General features: G+C 43.1%; 7 protein-coding genes across 7 annotated transcripts; 3 read left to right on the top strand and 4 right to left on the bottom strand.

Moving 5' to 3' along the window:
- Nucleotides 1-173: 173 nt before the first annotated feature.
- L199_008344 (uncharacterized protein) lies at nt 174-876 on the top strand (the record flags this gene model as incomplete). The annotated part of the gene is made up of 3 exons (XM_064894025.1): nt 174-226; nt 294-383; nt 534-876. The coding sequence occupies 3 exons, from the start codon at nt 174-176 to the stop codon at nt 874-876; spliced, it is 486 nt and encodes a 161-aa protein (XP_064750097.1).
- A 278-nt stretch (nt 877-1,154) lies between these two features.
- L199_008343 (uncharacterized protein) lies at nt 1,155-3,704 on the bottom strand (the record flags this gene model as incomplete). Its single annotated transcript, XM_064894024.1, has 8 exons — nt 1,155-1,362; nt 1,426-1,512; nt 1,608-1,673; nt 1,744-1,917; nt 1,990-2,000; nt 2,082-2,102; nt 2,163-2,688; nt 2,752-3,704. The coding sequence occupies 8 exons, from the start codon at nt 3,702-3,704 to the stop codon at nt 1,155-1,157; spliced, it is 2,046 nt and encodes a 681-aa protein (XP_064750096.1).
- A 374-nt stretch (nt 3,705-4,078) lies between these two features.
- On the bottom strand, nt 4,079-6,383 carry L199_008342 (uncharacterized protein; the record flags this gene model as incomplete). Its single annotated transcript, XM_064894023.1, has 3 exons — nt 4,079-4,453; nt 4,525-4,938; nt 5,016-6,383. 3 exons carry the CDS (start codon nt 6,381-6,383, stop codon nt 4,079-4,081), a joined length of 2,157 nt encoding a protein of 718 aa, XP_064750095.1.
- Nucleotides 6,384-8,992: 2,609 nt separating this feature from the next.
- Nucleotides 8,993-10,610, top strand: L199_008341 (uncharacterized protein; the record flags this gene model as incomplete). The annotated part of the gene is made up of 8 exons (XM_064894022.1): nt 8,993-9,131; nt 9,215-9,366; nt 9,459-9,616; nt 9,679-9,737; nt 9,811-9,993; nt 10,074-10,217; nt 10,315-10,441; nt 10,499-10,610. The coding sequence occupies 8 exons, from the start codon at nt 8,993-8,995 to the stop codon at nt 10,608-10,610; spliced, it is 1,074 nt and encodes a 357-aa protein (XP_064750094.1).
- Nucleotides 10,611-10,869: 259 nt separating this feature from the next.
- On the bottom strand, nt 10,870-12,109 carry L199_008340 (protein-L-isoaspartate O-methyltransferase; the record flags this gene model as incomplete). Its single annotated transcript, XM_064894021.1, has 8 exons — nt 10,870-10,917; nt 10,983-11,047; nt 11,107-11,155; nt 11,216-11,466; nt 11,524-11,660; nt 11,750-11,817; nt 11,962-12,015; nt 12,074-12,109. 8 exons carry the CDS (start codon nt 12,107-12,109, stop codon nt 10,870-10,872), a joined length of 708 nt encoding a protein of 235 aa, XP_064750093.1.
- Nucleotides 12,110-12,633: 524 nt separating this feature from the next.
- Nucleotides 12,634-15,130, top strand: L199_008339 (uncharacterized protein; the record flags this gene model as incomplete). The annotated part of the gene is made up of 13 exons (XM_064894020.1): nt 12,634-12,852; nt 12,941-12,989; nt 13,078-13,144; nt 13,218-13,241; nt 13,309-13,500; nt 13,582-13,641; nt 13,719-13,729; nt 13,811-13,873; nt 13,984-14,150; nt 14,282-14,370; nt 14,495-14,541; nt 14,645-14,869; nt 14,940-15,130. The coding sequence occupies 13 exons, from the start codon at nt 12,634-12,636 to the stop codon at nt 15,128-15,130; spliced, it is 1,404 nt and encodes a 467-aa protein (XP_064750092.1).
- A 309-nt stretch (nt 15,131-15,439) lies between these two features.
- L199_008338 (uncharacterized protein) lies at nt 15,440-17,282 on the bottom strand (the record flags this gene model as incomplete). Its single annotated transcript, XM_064894019.1, has 2 exons — nt 15,440-16,526; nt 16,618-17,282. 2 exons carry the CDS (start codon nt 17,280-17,282, stop codon nt 15,440-15,442), a joined length of 1,752 nt encoding a protein of 583 aa, XP_064750091.1.
- Nucleotides 17,283-17,748: the final 466 nt, after the last annotated feature.

Below are 17,748 nucleotides of genomic sequence, written 5' to 3'. Positions count from 1 at the left end.
CTCAGCCGATAACGTTTGACCATAATGATCGTCCTACCTTTCAAACCGCTCCTTCCATACATCCCGAGCTGTTTGGAGAGTAGATTGCTGACTCGTCAAGATCACTTGCAGGATAAGCGTGTATTCATTTTCTCACAAATCGTTGGAATCCTGATACTTGAGGACGGAGCAAGATGAATCAACCGAATAGGATAGATTCCTGGTTATTGCAAGATGACGAGAAACCGTGAGTAGACGTATCCATACTGACTGCACAGATGGTATGATCACAGAGCTGACATGATACCATGTAGACTGACCATCACTGAAGATCCCAAGATACCGAATGCCGCTACTATATTACTTAGGAAGCAGGATCATACGTTGGGTAATATGATAAGAGCGTGAGTTATCCTTTTCTGTATCATCCTCCAACTCGTCGCCCTTTTCGATCCCATGCATGTCGTGAAGATGGTTCTATGTTGATATTTCTAGATATGAACCCACCATGTTCCTCAGAAATGAATTCTGGCTGATGTGCTCCTCTTTCTTAGCCAACTCCTCCTCGACCCCACAGTCCTTTTCGCAGGATACAAAGTCCCCCACCCTCTAGAAAACGACATCATAATCAAGATACAGACCGACGAACGATCCAACCCTGCCGACGCTCTGAAACGTGCTTGTCACCTATTGATCAGACAGACAGTTCAGATAAAATCGCAGTTCATGGAACAAGCCAAAAACATCGAAATGGGTATGGGTCCAGATCAATCTCTTGCGACGGCCCAAACCAACGGATACGATCCCTACACTGATTCTTCCAGACAGGGTAATACGATTGTTGGTGGTCAAGTTAGGGATACTAATGCTGGTGGGGCAGATGTATATGATTTCTAGAAAGCTGAAAAAGAAGAAGAATCATTATTTTTAGAATTGATGTCGAAGTTTACTTGTTGTATTGCATCGTACTATGCATTCGTGTATACAAAGATATATTACTACTTTCGATTGCGCTAAAGGTACGAATCCAACTCTCTCGTCAATCAAGGAGGATATCGCTACACAACAATTCAATCCGAGGTCTTGTACGAGTACACAACATGTATCACTCCAACAACATTTACCATGGAAGAAATATATTTGTGGACACTACAACAATTTCGAGAATACCTCGCCTAATCATCATCCCACCATATTCTCTTTTCCACACCCAAACTCTTCAACAAATCAACTTTATATCTCCCCTTATGATCGAACCATGGCGAACACTCTTCGAGCAAAAGTACATTCTTCAAGTACATATCTGTGCCTTCTGTCTTGAGTGCACATTGAAGGAAGAGAACTTCATATCGTTCCAAGTCTGGTATATTTCTGCCTGGTTCCCTATGTCCAAAACCAAACAGACAAGGTCAACTTGGTCTGTTATCACCATCTTGAACCACTCACCATGTCGAATCGTATATCTCCCAATCCCACCATTTTACTAAATACAGGTAATTACCACTTCCAGGCCTATGGGATATCTTCTTTCTCCTATATCACCAGAACACCACATCAGTAAGAAGAACAACTAATTATAAGGGAATGATCACTCGGATTATGATAGTATACCGTATGACTTTACTTACCCGATAATCTTCTCCATGAAAAATTGATTAACATCATCATTCTCCCTCACGATCCTCCTTTCGGACCTAGCAACGACCCAGCAACACATATCAGCCTTCTATCTCCGTCTCCTCAGGATAGAGTCAATGCACTCACCGAAAAATACAATTCGGTCTCAGGCATTTCTCCTGTTGAGCTCTGGGTATGGAAGGGATCCTACCGTCTCTGGAATCACTCGCTTCTACCATGATCTTCAAACAGTCTGGACAGCTCCAGGGAGCTTCACGCATGTTTCTGCTGTGTGAAAGACCTGCACATGCCCAATGAACCCTACAGTACGAGTCAGTACATAGCAATATAAGCTTTGTCGTACTTCGATGCGAAGGCGGTGACGGAACTTACCTGCCTCCGCACTGTTAGGAATAAGTACGTTTTTCATTTATGTGTTCAAGGTGTCTAAAGTGGTTATGATTATCCTGGTGAGAATGACTTACAGTATCACATACGATTTCGTCCTAACTCGAAATGACTCGTTCATCAGCTTGTCCATTGTTCTTTCTCATCATTAAGCTTACCATCCTGTTCTTGAGAGTATTAACCCCAAAAGTCGGCCACCCATCGACCTTCTTCTTCTTCTCGTCATCGCCCTCATTCCTTTTCGGTTTCTTCTTGTTAGTCCAACCGTTACTAACCTTCTTTCTCTTCTTCCCACTCCCGCTCAGCGTTCGAGCTCGTGTAGGTAAACCCACAGGTGAGAGTGTGGGTGTACCAGGTAAAAGCAACTTGTCATCTACCAATGATGCGCCTCTCTTAATCGAAGTCAAATGAGAGTCATCCGAATAATCCGAGGTATCCGAAGAGGAAGAAGAAGAGGGTGGGATGTCAGTCGAAGTACGTTCCCGTAAGTACGTCAATGGAAACGGGTCATATTCCTTTACTTGATGGGAACGAAGATTGTTCGATGGGCCGACTTCAATCTGCGAATTCGTAATACCATAAGAGGTTGGGACATGAAATCGTGATTCTGGACGCTCTTGATCTTGATTTTGAGCCTGAGACTGTGAGTCAATGGAAATTTCATCCAGAAAAGACATGTCAATCCTAAATCAGACCCCGAGATCAGCTTATTTCCAATCTGGACTGATTGGTAACGAAAAAACTCACTTGAAATTGTCTTTTCCTTTGGTACCTTTCAATTTCTTCCTGAATACAAACTCCACAGAATTTTCACCTTCCTTCAATACATTCTCATCGTTGAGAAGGTTTCTCTGTTTTTCTATAGCTTGATCCACTAATGTCTTACCCCTACCGGGAAGGTAGGAGGAACCTTTTTCTGTTGTTGGAGCGATGAATTGGGGTATGTCAAAGATGGTAGAGTCGAGCGAAAGAGGGTCTACAAGGAGTTGGTTGAAATTCATAGTCTGAAGTCGGGTCTGTGCATCTTGCATATCGAGGGAAGAAGGTGTATCGAACGTGATGAGATCTTCTATCCCTAACATATCCTCTAAGGGGAAGCCCATTCCAGAAACCGCATCTGATTGAGGTTCAAGATTGATATTCTTGGTTGTGTTTTCGGCTTTTGGTCGACCTCTTCCATTTGGAGCTTTCTTCCTTATCAGCTTATCCAACTTCTCAGCCATATTATCCACTTTATCTTTGATGTAAACTTCCACTTCCAGTCCATCGGACCTTTGACTTTCAATGAAATGCTCCAACATACTTTCCAGTTCATAGAATTTATTCTGGAAGTAGATCTCACACATTCTCAATTTGTTCTCATGATCTGAGATCAATTGGCTCTGCTGTGTGAGCAGTTGAGCGATGGAACCTATGATATTGGTTATCTTTTGATCATCCACCTTGGGTATCTTGCAAAGAGTTGGCTCGCTCTTTGAGGACATGGAGGGAGGTGTGGTTGCATTTGAGTGGGAAATATTCACCGAGGAGGAGCTTGGTTGAGGAGATACATCGACAACTAATTTGGGAGTTAGGAGATATGAAGCATTGTTTGCCATAATTGGGGGTTCAGCAGGAGCTGTTCCGCACATCTTGGTAAGAGTAGCTGATATCTTTGAAGGATGAGGCTCGTCCACCACAGCCGACACCGACACCGACATTTTCACAACACCTCCTCGACCTCTTGAATATCTTTGAGCTATATGATGATGTGAGAAAGATGGAGAAAGACAGGTGAAACAAGCAATGACGAGATAGAAGTAGTGCGAAAACCAATGTGGACTACCTCCACCGGAGACAACCGAGAGCGAAGAGAGGATAATGTGGCACAGCAGAGGGTCCTTTGGGTCTGTATGATAATCAGGAGATGCATAAACACAAAAGGGAACCATGCTATTTATAACTACAATATAGTCCAATACAATGCCTTTGACCCAAATCGTAAAGTACAGACGAAAAGTATCAACCATCTTACGTTTTGGAACTGATCACTGTTAACAATCAGGTATAACAAACAACGTCCATTCAACACGGATCAACAGATACTTCCTCTATGAGCCAACATACCCCTTAACCAAGGATGTCTTTCAACTTCTTCTATCCTCGCTCGTCTTCTTGGATCGGTATACAAACATCTGGTCATCAAGTCGAATGCACCTCCGGGGATCTGTCTTTTGATCTTGATTCGACCATCTTGAGCCCAAGTGGTATTGGGAAATGGGGATTCTCCAGTCAAGATTATACCGAGTATAATACCCAATGACCAGATATCAGCTGGACCAGCATGATAATGTTTTCCATTCAGGACTTCCGCCGATGCGTAAGACATGGTTCCTCTGAAATGATCGTATAGGACTGGTGGTTGAGTGGGATCTTCGATGACAGCTGAACCAAAATCAATTATCTTGACCTACAAACAAATAGCGACACATCAGTAAAATACGACATGCCAAACAGGTTTGGGAGAATAAATTAACTCACAGATAAGTTTCTGTCAATAACGATGTTCTCATCTTTCAAATCCCTATGGTAAATCCCTCTTCGATGCAAGTATCCAACAGCATCTACAATCTGTCTGAATATTTTCCTAGATTGATCTTCGGTAAACCTCTGATGTTCAACACATTCGAACAGATCATACGAAGCTCTTCTAGCCATATTGGGTCTTCCTCCATTCTTCGTATCCCCATCTAAGGGATTCATCGGATTGAGCTTTGACCAGTCGATGGAATGTACCGGAGAGAAGAGCAGGGCCGAACCTGGTGTTTGAGGAGGGTTGATAGCGGGGATTGACATTGGTAAAGATGGGGTAATGGCCGGGACGGGGTTATGTAATGCATCGGGTACTTCGAGGGTATGTCCTGGCTCCCATGGATCACCGTGAAGTTCTTGGACCTAAATAGACCAACATCATTCCATCGAGGAAGTCAGTCAAAAGTTCAAAGCTGGAGGAAATAAGAGAAAAAACGTACAAGATAGAAAAATTCATTATCTTCATATAGTTCTTTGAACGCGATAATACCTGGATGTCTAACTCTAGCTAGAACGAAACTTTCTACCGGTTCACCTTCCAACATTGCATAATCGCATTCTTGAATCCGGTCTTTGAAAATGAACTTTACAGCTACTTCCACACCAGGTTGATTCTTATATCCAGTTTGTAATGCTGAACAAACGAATCCGAAACCACCTGAACCGAGTTCGTCTCGGATGATATATCTTCGACTGAACGATGAACACAGTTTTCGATCTTTCAAGTAATGCGCAGCGATCTCCGATTTAGGTAGTTCCACAGGGGGAAGAGGGGGAGGTGTGATGGATGGTGTAGGGCATTGAGAAACTGGTGCGGAAGGGTATAAAACCGGGTGATGTAGGTGAAGACCATTGGTTGGCGTAGGTAATTCAGTCTCATCATGATATGGTGGAGTGAACATTTGTTGATTGTTCAGTTGCATGGGTCTAGGTGCGTTGAGCTGGTAACTCGATGAGAAAACATCAACATCGTTGAATCCTTGCACTTGATTTGGGAAAAGGTACTCGGCAGATGTTGAACTATGACGAGAAGAAGAGATTGCTGGACCTGATAATGGAGAAGGGGGATCAAATGTAGCTTGATTGTTCACTTTCACACTGAGGTTCCCGTTTAAATTTCCATTCGAGCCTGTTTGTTCACTCCATGATGGCTGTCTAAGTACGTTGAGTCGCAATTGCGATTGAGGACTGAACGATTGTTTGGGTGGTGAACTCAACTGGAATGAGCCATTGTGTGAACCCTTTGACGAAGGAGGTTGAGGGAAATCGAATGGATCTTGAGCAGGGATAAAAGCAGGTGAGGAGAATAATTGGTTTTTCGAATTGTGTTCAACCTCGTGATTGTCATTATCTTCAATCAAAGAATCATTGATCAAATCCGATAGGGGAAGTGCGTGAGGTGTGGTGATGTCCAAATCGGGCTCCGAACCGGCACTGTACAATAGTCTATTGTAAGTATCGTAGTTGCTCACATTCTGAGGAGTGGTGAAAGATAGGCCGTCGAATAAGTGTGTCAACTTTCGAGTGGGTGAAAGGGAAGTTTGACTAGGAAAAGGATATTCCGAGGCATTGTCGAACCTGTCAAAGGTCGATGAAGAACCGCCACCGCCACTCTTCACAAAGGAAATCTGTCGAGGAGGAGTAGCGAGCGTGATAGTGGATGGGGAAGTAGGTGAAGCAGGTCGGGAGGAATATGGTGGGAGAGCTTTGGAAGATCGACGTAAAGGTGGTGGCAGAGAATTGGGATAAAAGACAGCTTGACCTATCGAAGGTGATGATTTTCGTTTTTGTTCCCTAACAGGCGACATCTTATCAAAAGATTCTCTGTATCTTACACTGTAGTAGGTGGAAGTTCTAGGTGGGAGTACACAGGTCGAATCGAAGATATATATGTGCGATACTGTACTGGTCGATGAGAGGTAGGAGGTCAGAGATTGAGGGACTTTTCTTGTAATGTGCCAACTTGATTGGCTGTTGGAGCTTCAACCTGAGCTAGGAGCTGAAAGCAAGGAACGAAGCGAGACAATCGTATATTTCAATAGGATATGGTTGAGGTTTGCCCTACCGATGTGACAATCCGAAGAATGAACAGTAAGACAAGATCGCCTGTTTAACTCTTATCCTAAATATTCAATGTATATGCCCTATACAAGTATACAGACTCAAGCTGGATTGGGAAAGATCTTGGGTAGACGATACAAGAATCTCGATGACGGTTGTGACTGTGATTGTGTAAGTGATGTCGTCCGCTTGTGGCTCTGGTATGATATTTTCTGAATTGATCGAGGACGATGAACCCTTAGGATCACCTATCAGAGCGTACAGCTGGAGTAATGGTCGAGTAGATGTAGCGGTGTGGAGTCTGAAGGACGGAAAAGAACTTTCTTAGGATAGGCTTTAACTAGTTATATATCACAAATCCTCTTTGGTCAGCTTAGAATGCCATATCAGTCCCGTCTGGTTTCAGGTGCGACCTGAGGATCATTCCAACCTCGGCCAGAAATATACGGTATACCGTACATTGCAGGCTGTCGATCAGGTCATAGATCCTGAAGCCTCTTCTGAACCGATCAATCATGACTCAACATGTAACATAATCCTTTATCATCTTACCTAAGACCGCCATCGATCTTAGCTTTCAAGCATACTTGCAAACATAACAAACACTTTCAGGAAGCCTCTTTACTGAGGAATACACATTGATGTAAAAAATCCAGAATCAATATGTCTAAGTTTAATCGAAAGGTAAGAAACATTTCTGTATGTACTCCACTGTACCTTGATCTACCAGCAAATTATGCGATATCTCTTTTATGGTGTACCGTACAGCGACTTTACGAAATATATGCAGAAAGCAAGAGAAAGAGATTTGATTTCAGTTTCATCAGTATGGTAAGACAAAAATTCCCCGAGATGATTCCAGTGACTGACACAAGGCTCAGCCTCAAAGAGAAGGCAAGAGAGCATGACTAACCTGCTTGCTTATGGTGGTGTAGAAGTTCGATACCGTAGATATCTATCGGCGTGCACCAAATAGGGTCTATCATCAGTTCAATCCTGTTCGGTTCAACATACAGGAACTCGAAAGACATGGAGTCCAAGATGATAATGGTGTTAAACCTTATTCAGGGTATGAATATGTGTACTGCATGGTGCAGGAGCATGTACACCCAGACCATTGATTCGAAAGACTGTATGTGTATGAACCATGACCAACACTAAACAAGGCCTTTTCATCTCCGTTTCCAGTGAGTCATCGTTGTTAACGAGAACAAAAACGTAGGGCGACTTTCTTCTCTAGCTGGAATAGAATTTGTATTCGTGGATTCGCTTACTAGCCCGGTGGCTTATGATGAGACACACTACTGTAGGCTCTACTGAATCGAATGTCTGTATCCAACTGAATTGAAAAACAAGTAGAGGAAGATCCGTCGGTTCAGCTGGCTGGGTATTTGTAGATCCAACGGAAGATCAGGCAAAGTGTGGGAAAGCCAATGGGATTAAGCAATAAGTCAGTCAGTTTTCAACGTGTACAGATGATACCAATCAAATGCACGCGGACAGCTTGTCTCACTTTGACGTAGAGGAACCAGTCTCCAACCATCAAGCAATCCTGACTAGCGGTGATGTTCTGAGTCAGTATTGCCGAAACATTGCTCGATCAATATGTCTATATCCTGTAAGCTGCTTTACCAAATCACAAACTGCAAAGAAGCTTGGCATGCTGTAATCGACATAAGCCTCATTATGGGCCATCGCTCATTCTTACCTACAGTTCTTTAAGCATCTTGCCCATATGAAGTGGTCATATCATGCGACGCGTTTACCTCATCAGAGGATCTACAAATGATGATTGAAATTGGACCACCAAGCCACCATCTTATCCACGGATGACTCATCACCACTCCCGTGTCGTCCACTGTACCATGTACTGTCTTTGGTTGATTGCTGTTGGTCCCAGTATCGATGGGTCAGCCGGATTGTTCCTTGAAAGGTGTAAGCGAGCTTTCAGGCTCAATCCTGAATGATCTTGGTCTGACTATAGTGGTGCGTACATTCTTGACTGCCAAGCCAATTGATATTCAATCTCATTTATCCCATTCATTATTGTCTCAAGATTATCCGTCTTATGGTATAACTTATTCCTTTCCTTTGGAAAGTCAGTCGCGGATCAAACTCTATTTTGCTTCCGCTAAGGTTATATCGAGATCAAAGCTAAGAATAGCAAGTACTGTACACTATAGTGATAGTGAATGACCCCACATGCACGTGTGCCCTCCGACTATCAGCTTAAGTCCATTGCATTGTTCTGTTCTCACCACCAGCCAGTCGGACCGTGAACCGAACAACTGTTTGGGCGAGGACGAGGAAGAGGAAACCCAAGAGTTCAAGACGATTCAAAAAATTCGTCGTCGAAATGCCCTCTACAATTTATGAACCAACAACGATCTCTCTATCTGATCTATTATCAGACACGGGATCGGAAGAGCTGAACCACAAAATCGTAGCTGCTCTAGGATCTGGACCAGGATGCCTGGGGATCATAGTGATCAAGGGTAAGTTCACACTTGCGGTGCTTCCATATTGTACTACTATTACCAATTATATCTGTATGACCCTGTCTAATATCTCAATATAGACCTTCCGTCAGACTTTCCAGATCTTCGAGAGAAGCTATTTCGGCTCGCTCATCGATTTGCAACTCTGCCCGATGAGATCAAAGAGATTTTTACCAGTCCGGAAACTTCGTATTTGTTCGGTTGGTCACACGGAAAGGAGATAATGAATGGGGTATGTCCAATTTCGTCTATCAATCATGTGCAACCTACCTTTTTCTCCTACTTCGATCCGAGCTCATGCTTCTGGCCGGAAACTCATAATAGAAACCTGATACTCAGAAAGGATCATTCTATGCGAATCCCTTAATTGACGTTCCAGACGTATCTGAACGACTTCGTAAGGACCATCCGGAGTATTATGCCGGGAATGTATGGCCAGATGGAGTGGAGGGTTTAGAAGATTTTGAAAAGACCTTCAAAGCGTATGTCTACCCTATCATATCAAACAATGCTATTCGACTGAATTGGGCCGGCGTTATGATAGATTAGGTAAAATTGTTTTTGATGTTGGAATCGCTCTAGCAAAGGCTTGTGAAAAATTCGGTATGTGATCAGTTTATCATTCGATCTAACCCTCCAAGGCATGTGGTGATATATTGACACTGCATCAATATAGTCTCACCGACAATATCGAATTCATCTGGGACTATTACATCCCTGATATCGTCATCGAAATGTAACAAAGCGAGATTACTCCACTATTATCCTCAACCACCTTCGGGAGATGGTGACGATGAAGATATACAGAATGATGCATTATGTGGAACCCACCTAGATCATTCGCTACTTACTGGTCTATGTGAGTTGTTGATGGTATCGGCCCTTTGAGGACATACATATGACCAGTAACTGATGAATGGTCGGTTCGGTCGCGGATAGGCTCAGCGATGTACCTCTCTTCTTCGAACAATAATGAGACCGAACCTCAGATCGTAGATTCACCGAACGATTCAACAGGTCTATGGATATATCCTAGGAATAGTAAAGACCCAGTCAAAGTTATCATACCGCGAGATTGTCTAGGTAGGTACGTCTTATCCGTGACATGCAGCAGTGTATGCCACACACCACATTCAGTCGATCATGCTGATAATATATTGTTTCGTCAAAAAACATGTAGCATTCCAAACAGGCGAAGCGTTATCTCTGTTAACATCCAACAAATTATCTGCTACCCCACATTTCGTTAGCGGTTCAACGAAAAGCCATAAACTAGTTTCAAGGGAGACTTTTGCTTTTTTCTTACAGTGAGTTTGACTACCCATATTATGCATGCTGACTGATATCGATGGTGCGAAATGTAGACCCGACGTAGATGATGTGATTGGTGCTGATGGATTGACGTTCGGACAATTCACTAAGAGGGTATTGGGCAGACATTATGCGGAGAAGGCTGCCGAGGAAGCCGAAGATTGAGTTACGTTGTGTAATGTCTCCATTTATAAATTCATAATAACCAGTTGTACAGCATTACACAAAATCGCTTTATGGACATATGGACAACATTCCATACAGTACATCAAATGTCATATACAATTGTGATCATATCATTATTACAGTATATTCCCAAACGGTTTTACAGATACAAGTCGTTGGTAGTGACAACAGGGGTTTGATATTTTTTTCACTGTTTCTTCGTTTTGCTTTTCATGGTCGTCAATATGCGATTTGACTATCACAAATCACTCTTCCATTGTTTGTCGGCATCGGTAAGTGGGACATACTGTTCATATTTCCCGTGTTAGCTCTGCCCTTTCTTTTTCTGTTTTTGTCCAAAGCTTAGCTCACCATCACACCAAACAATTTCTTCTTGGTGACTTCTCCCGTATCAGATTTATCAATCTGCCAAATATCTAAATATCGCATACATTCTCAGTACCTTATGATATTTGAGTAGGTAGGCCGAACTTACCTTGCGATCCTTGACCCACAGGTATAAACATCCTACCGGGTTTAGCCAGCTACCCATCATAGTCACATCAGCAGCATATACCCATTCTCTTGTGACGGACCTTGCTCACTTGATCAATTAGAGGTTGAGGTATCTCCGGTGCAGCCGCTCCTACATGTATGATTGAGAATGGTGCATGTTCAGGTGAACCTTTCCTCCCATCTTCGCATATCATGATTACCCCTCCCTTTCCATCTTTCTCAGGTCCGAGAGGTACTCCGTCTTTCTGAAGGTTCTTGACGGATTGGTCGACTAGACCTTGAATATGGTCTATACCTACCACGAGCGAATGGGGGGCTAGGTGATGCAGCACAGCGGTAACTACAGTAGAGGATAGGTTCAACAGCTGATGAATGATAGAGTGAATGTGGAACTTACGATATCCTGATCCACTGCCTACATCCAGTATAGCACCGGTATGAGGTGAGTTGACAACTGGTAAGAAGGATAGGAGGTTTTCACACGCGTGAGCATGCATGTGTGGTGCAGAGATGGTAGCTCCGAAACCGATACGTCTGTTGAGTTTATCATCCAATGATCAACAACTTCAATTCTTTGACAGGATGTTCTGGGACGGGTGAAGTGAACATGATAATAAACTTACTGAGGGGAATCTTCATATGCGTACATCTGATCGGGTACATAATTCTTCCTGTCGACCTTACGCATGGCCTACATCGAGCAGCTTCATTTTCAGCTTTGATAATCACAAGTATTCTTTCATCTCGATGACTTAAATAATACACAAGCACATTCGTTGAGCCATATTACAGTCTTCTGAAGGAGGAGGAGGATCCGAAGGTCGATCTGACTTACCTCGGCGATTTGAGGTGAAACAATCAACCCATTCTTGACCATCTTATCGATAAGCTGAGCCGTGGTTATGCCAATATCAGCAGATTCACACTCACTGAAGCGGTCAACCTACCTCGGCATTGCTCCTCCCACTAGACATCCAGGCCATATTGAACAGGGATCTAAAAGGTGAAATGGCGAGTAAAAGTGGTATCAACCAGTGCAACTTGGGTGATTCTTCCTCGTTGTAATTGACGTAGCTAATGAGAGCTCAGTGTTTCTCGCAGTGTATAGCTCGTCGTCGCTAAAGGTGTTGCTAGGGAGTGAAATGGATCGTATGTCTTGAATGTCAAGTCAGTGAGAAAGTACAATTGTGAATGACGAACAAGGAGTGAGAGTGATCTACCCCACATTCCTTTTCATGCTTACCCCGCACTCATCCGTAAATCATCCCACCCTTTTGAATCAGCTAAATAAGCGTCGCTTCGGACCCCACTCTACGGTCATATCCGATCGCTCTTCCGAGTTTGGCTCGGTGCAAGCTCCAGGTGACCATGGCATGTACCGGAGGAATGAGTTTGCTGAGGTATTGAGCTCGGTACAGAGACTTCTATGAAGGAAGGCTGAATTGTTGGTATACTCCCACTCAGATATGTGTTTCGTATTTCATCTTTGAAGAAGAGGTTGTGAAAAATGGGAAACGATGATCTTACAAAGTATGGTATCGATTCGGTCCAAGTGTCGACATTCCCAGGATCTAAAGCGCGAATGGAAACACTCCCAAGGGACATCAAGGATATGAACGACTCAGAAATCGAAAAAGATTCAAGCCAGGTCGTCGGCATAGATCTTGTTAATAATCAGGTTGATGTTCCAGAGGAGACAGTGGCATTTCCCGATGGAGGATTGAGGGTGAGCAAATTTGTATAGTACAGAATGGCAACCCGGTACGTGTACACCGTAAGTGAATCTGACGTGGTATATTGGTTGGGTGTGATAGGCTTGGTTATGCGTTGCTGGAGGGATAGCAGGCATGTTCTGTGGATATGGTGAGTTGGTCCCTCCCACCAACTCGAAAAAGGACATAAAGTACTGTTAGTCCCATAGGGTGAGCTGATATATTTTTGAACGCTGCAGGACTGGCTCCTTCGGCTGGTGCTTTTCAAACATGGTATAAAAACAATTATCTATCCGACTATACACAGTGAGATTTCCTCCATCATGATTCGGGGTATATAGAATTAATGCTAACAATCATGTCTCGTATCTGTTGAAAGGAGCCAAGTAGCTTGGATAGGAGGGTAAGTCAGGGCATCTTCCGAACTACTTATTCCATAACTGAACATGGCATGCCATACCGTATCATAGAATCCAAGCCTTCGTTACATTCGGTCTATCAATCGTTACCGGATCTATATTCGATCTATACGGACATAAACACCTAATGGTCTCTGGAACATTCCTGCTGACCTTGGGATACTGTCTTTTGAGCTTGTCAAGGAAATATTATCAGATATTCTTATGTCATACTACCCTTATAGCGATAGGTATGAATTTCATGTGGGTGAAGTCGATTTGAAGGTCTACAAAATATCGTTGAAGTTGAAGCCGAAGCTGAATTCGTGTTAATGGTTAAAATAGGCTTATCGCTTCCTTGGGCGTTGTGGGACATTGGTTTTCGAAAAGACGAGGATTGGCCTTGTGAGTACTCAATCGGAAACAATCATAATGTAGAACTGTTGACTGACGATGATCCATTTATCTACTCTATCTTTCAGTGGAACGATTTGTGAGTTCATTCGTGAATGCACAATGATAGTAGTAGTAGTGGTAGTGATTATTCAGGTGATTGATCGGTATGACACTATAGCTACAGGAGCATCGATAGGAGCGATAGTTTGGCCATTGATATGGGCGAATGCCCCTCAGAAGAGTAAGTCCTAGACATTTGACACACATTCCCAGTATCTCAATCAAAACAGACCAAATGGATCCAATCACACCGCACCTCAGCCCTTGTCGCTAACTCAATTGCACATGTAGTCGGTTTTGGATGGACCATGCGACTCATAGCTCTCATATGCTTGATCATCGGTATCACTGCGTTCTTCTTACTGAAAACGAGATTACCACCTAAACCACCTGGTCCATTCTTTCGATTCGAGGCTTTCAGGAGTCTACCCTATTGTTTATTGGGTTTGTCTGCTTTTGTAAGTACTCCCCTTTCCTGCAGAGAAAGGAATAGGCGAGGAAGAAAAGAAGGGTTGATTAGTATTTGTATTGCACCATATTGGCATGATGTTCTGTACTGTACTGATGTCATGCTTTTGATGCGATGTAGACCTGGGCATTCGGCTTCTTCTTTTGGAATGTGTTTATAGGGACTTATGGGAACTTGAGAGGATGGAACGATATTGGACCGTATTTCTTGTAAGTCCCCTCGCTTCCAACTGCTCCTGACGTTCGGACTCTGTTACACCCATTATACAGAGAGCACACAGTAAATTTGATCACCATGATGATTCATTGATGATTGATTGTCGCTTCTATTCAGGATATTCACAATGGTGGGATCTACCTTGTTTCGCATACCGTCAGGCTGTGAGTTTGTCGACCTGATCGGCCCTCATAATGTTGATCACATCTATATCCTCCAAGAGAAGGGTAACACAGTATGGACTGATTTGGGGTATATTTCTTGTAGTCATAGCCGATCGTATAGGTTGTTACAACATCACTATAATATCCAATATCATCATGACCCTCCTACTGTGGCTATTACTCGTATCAAAGACTATCGCATCGACAATCGTGATTAGTGTATTGTTCGGCATGAGCAGTGCGACGTTCGTAAGTCTACAGGCACCTTGTGTAAGTAGGTTATGTAAGGATATGAGATTTGCAGGTACATATGTAGGTATGAACATGTGTAAGTGATCTCTCTCTTATCACTATCATCTATAATATCTGTGGTTTTGTCATTAACGTATACGAATTAGTTATAACATCATTGGCTCAAATAGTCGGACCACCTTCATCAGGTGCATTATTGGGAACGGGATCGAAACAAGAACAACTTGATAGATTCCCACATGCGACTATTTTGGCAGGTACGATGTTAACTCTATCGACTATCGCTTTGATAGGTGCTAGGTTATGTCAGAATAAGAGGTTATTAGCTTTTGTATGATCTATACAATGGGAATGCATTAATCGAGAGCATCTTCTCTCTGACGATGTCAACTTATTTTACTTGATGTACCAAATTGAATTGAGCTAATGATTGTATCTTGTACATCGTGTCGTATCGTATCGTATCGTATCGAATCAGCATGACCTTGATATTTTTTCTGATTTATACATCACATCTTATCTAGATAATTCATTGTCCTTTCTGTTCCTCGTTACCTTTTCCTACAAATACCAAAACCAATGACGATACTACACCTTGTTTCCCATTTCTTTTTCCATCTTTCACTTATCACCTCTTTCCTAGTTACTAGTTGTTCATATTGAATCCAGAAGACCAATTCCCATTCCCGTTCCCATTGGTACTACTCGTACCACCTAACATCGGTCCAGCCGTTTGACCAGTATTGGTATTGGTATTCGTGTTGAACATAGCCATATTCAAACCTTGCATTGAACCATGTTGACTTATCGATCCACCTCCCTGTTGCTGCTGCTGCTGCTGGAGGAATTGAGGGTTCATCGATGATATCATATTTGATAAACCCATTAATTGTTGAGGGTTGAGTCCGTTCAATTGTTGTGAATTCAAATTCAGTCCACTTATCTGCTGAGGATTCAACCCACCTAATCCACTTAGTTGTTGAGGATTTAGACCGCTTAGTTGTTGTGGGTTGAGTCCACTCCCATTCAGTTGTTGTGAGTTCATGTTCATCCCCATACCTGATCCCGCTAATTGCATTTGTATCTGAGCAGGATTGAATCCACCTTGTTGGTTCTGTTGTTGTTGTTGCTGTTGTTGTTGAGCTTGGAATTGTTGTAAGCTAGCCAAGATATTTGGATTCATACCTTGTGCTTGCTGTGGATTAATACCGGATGGTATTCCCATTGACATTGGAACGCCGATTTGGGGGATTGAAGAATTGGATGACGATGAATTGGAAGGCAAGGGGGGTCTACCGATCCCTATGGGCGTATTGGATATCTGAGATTGCTGTGGTTGAGTTGAATTGGTAAGAGAGGGACTTTGTTTAGGTATTGAATTGGGCAAAGAATTAGATTTTATTCTTTTCCTACTATCCGTATCATCCTCATCCTTCTCATTGACATTGATCTTAACGTTGTTAAGTTGATTGGGCGAAGAAGGATGTTGAGATAGTGACAATTTCCTCTTCTTATTTGGACTTTCATTCCCCACGACCCCTTCTTCTGCATTCGCATCTAATAGCTCTTTATCTTGGTCTTCGTCCTTTGTCTCTGGCTCTGGCTCAGGCGTGGCACGAGGATCTTTACCGTGGGTGTAGTATTCCACCGAAAATCGATCGTATTGGTACTGCTGGAGGGAATAGTCCCATTGCGGTCCACGGGATTTACGAGCGGAGATCAGGAGGGAGTTCCTATAATGTGTTTTTGAATGTAAATATTATGAATGTGTGTCTCGTCTCATAAATCGAGATTGCATGTATTCACTTAATAAAGCCAACTCACCAATAGCTCGCACTTCCCCTTATACCCTCTTTATCCTTTTCCGTCAGTTCGCCTTTCTTCCCCGTACTCGCACTGGCATTCGCCGGGTCATCCAAAACCGAACTAGACTGTTCGGTGATCTCCCCATTCTCAATCATCTCTTGCTCCCTTTGCAGTTCTGCTAACCGCTTCGCACGCTGTTTCCAATGTAGATGACTCAGATCGGGGAATTTGAATGGTTTCTTCACTGGCGTAGCTGTTGTAGGTGTGCCGGGGGTTGTAGCTGTAGCATTGGTTGTAGGAGGAGTAGGTGTAGGAGATTGGACTTCAACTGAGATGACAGGTGTGGATGGTCCAGCTGTAGCCGTACTATCTTTCACAGCAGTCGCACTTGCAGTTGCATTTTCACCGGGTTTTGTTTCCTCTGGTGCTGGTGCAGGTACAGGTTTAGGAGGTAATCCTAAATATTTCGTACGATATTCTTCTAATTGAGTATCGGAGAGATAAGATTCAATATCGAATTTTTGATTTTTGGACGATGCGATTTTCTTGGCTAGTATCAATACCTCTATATCCACTGGTTCAGTTGTGGGTTGATTTGCTGTTGACGATGTAGAAGTGGAAGAGGTAGGTGAAGGTAGGAGGAGGGTTATGGTCGAAGTGGAATTACGATGACGATGTGGCATCTTGAGCGTGAAAACATACGGTGTTGCTGTTTTTGGTATCTATAGCTATGATCGTTTGATAATCGTTGATGGACGTTCCGTGTCAATGATGCAAAGGAGGGTACGAGGTGGGCACAAGATGTCGAGGTGTCAAGGTGTTGAGGCTTGATTGGGTGATCGATGAGTGGATCGATCTGTGACGATCTTGGTCTACTATGATTACTCTGTCCAATCCTACTTGGCGATAGCGTAGATGATCGAGTTCATGCAGGTTGGGTTATATCGGTTTAGCTTTGATTCGAATGTCGATATCAAAAGATCAACCGCGAACAGCATTGAAACCAAACAAAAACAGCGACCGACACAGTGACAGACCTGATACTCGTGGATCCGGCTAGTATCGACAGTTGAGGCTGATACTGCCACAGCTGGGGGATGTATGAGTATCAGGCACACTTGTCGAGTCTTTCCCTTTGTCGATTGTCAT

The sequence above is a fragment of the Kwoniella botswanensis genome, chromosome 3 (genome assembly GCF_036426115.1).
Source record: "Kwoniella botswanensis chromosome 3, complete sequence".
Lineage (NCBI taxonomy): Eukaryota > Fungi > Basidiomycota > Tremellomycetes > Tremellales > Cryptococcaceae > Kwoniella > Kwoniella botswanensis.
This window is presented reverse-complemented; position numbering and strand designations above follow the sequence as displayed.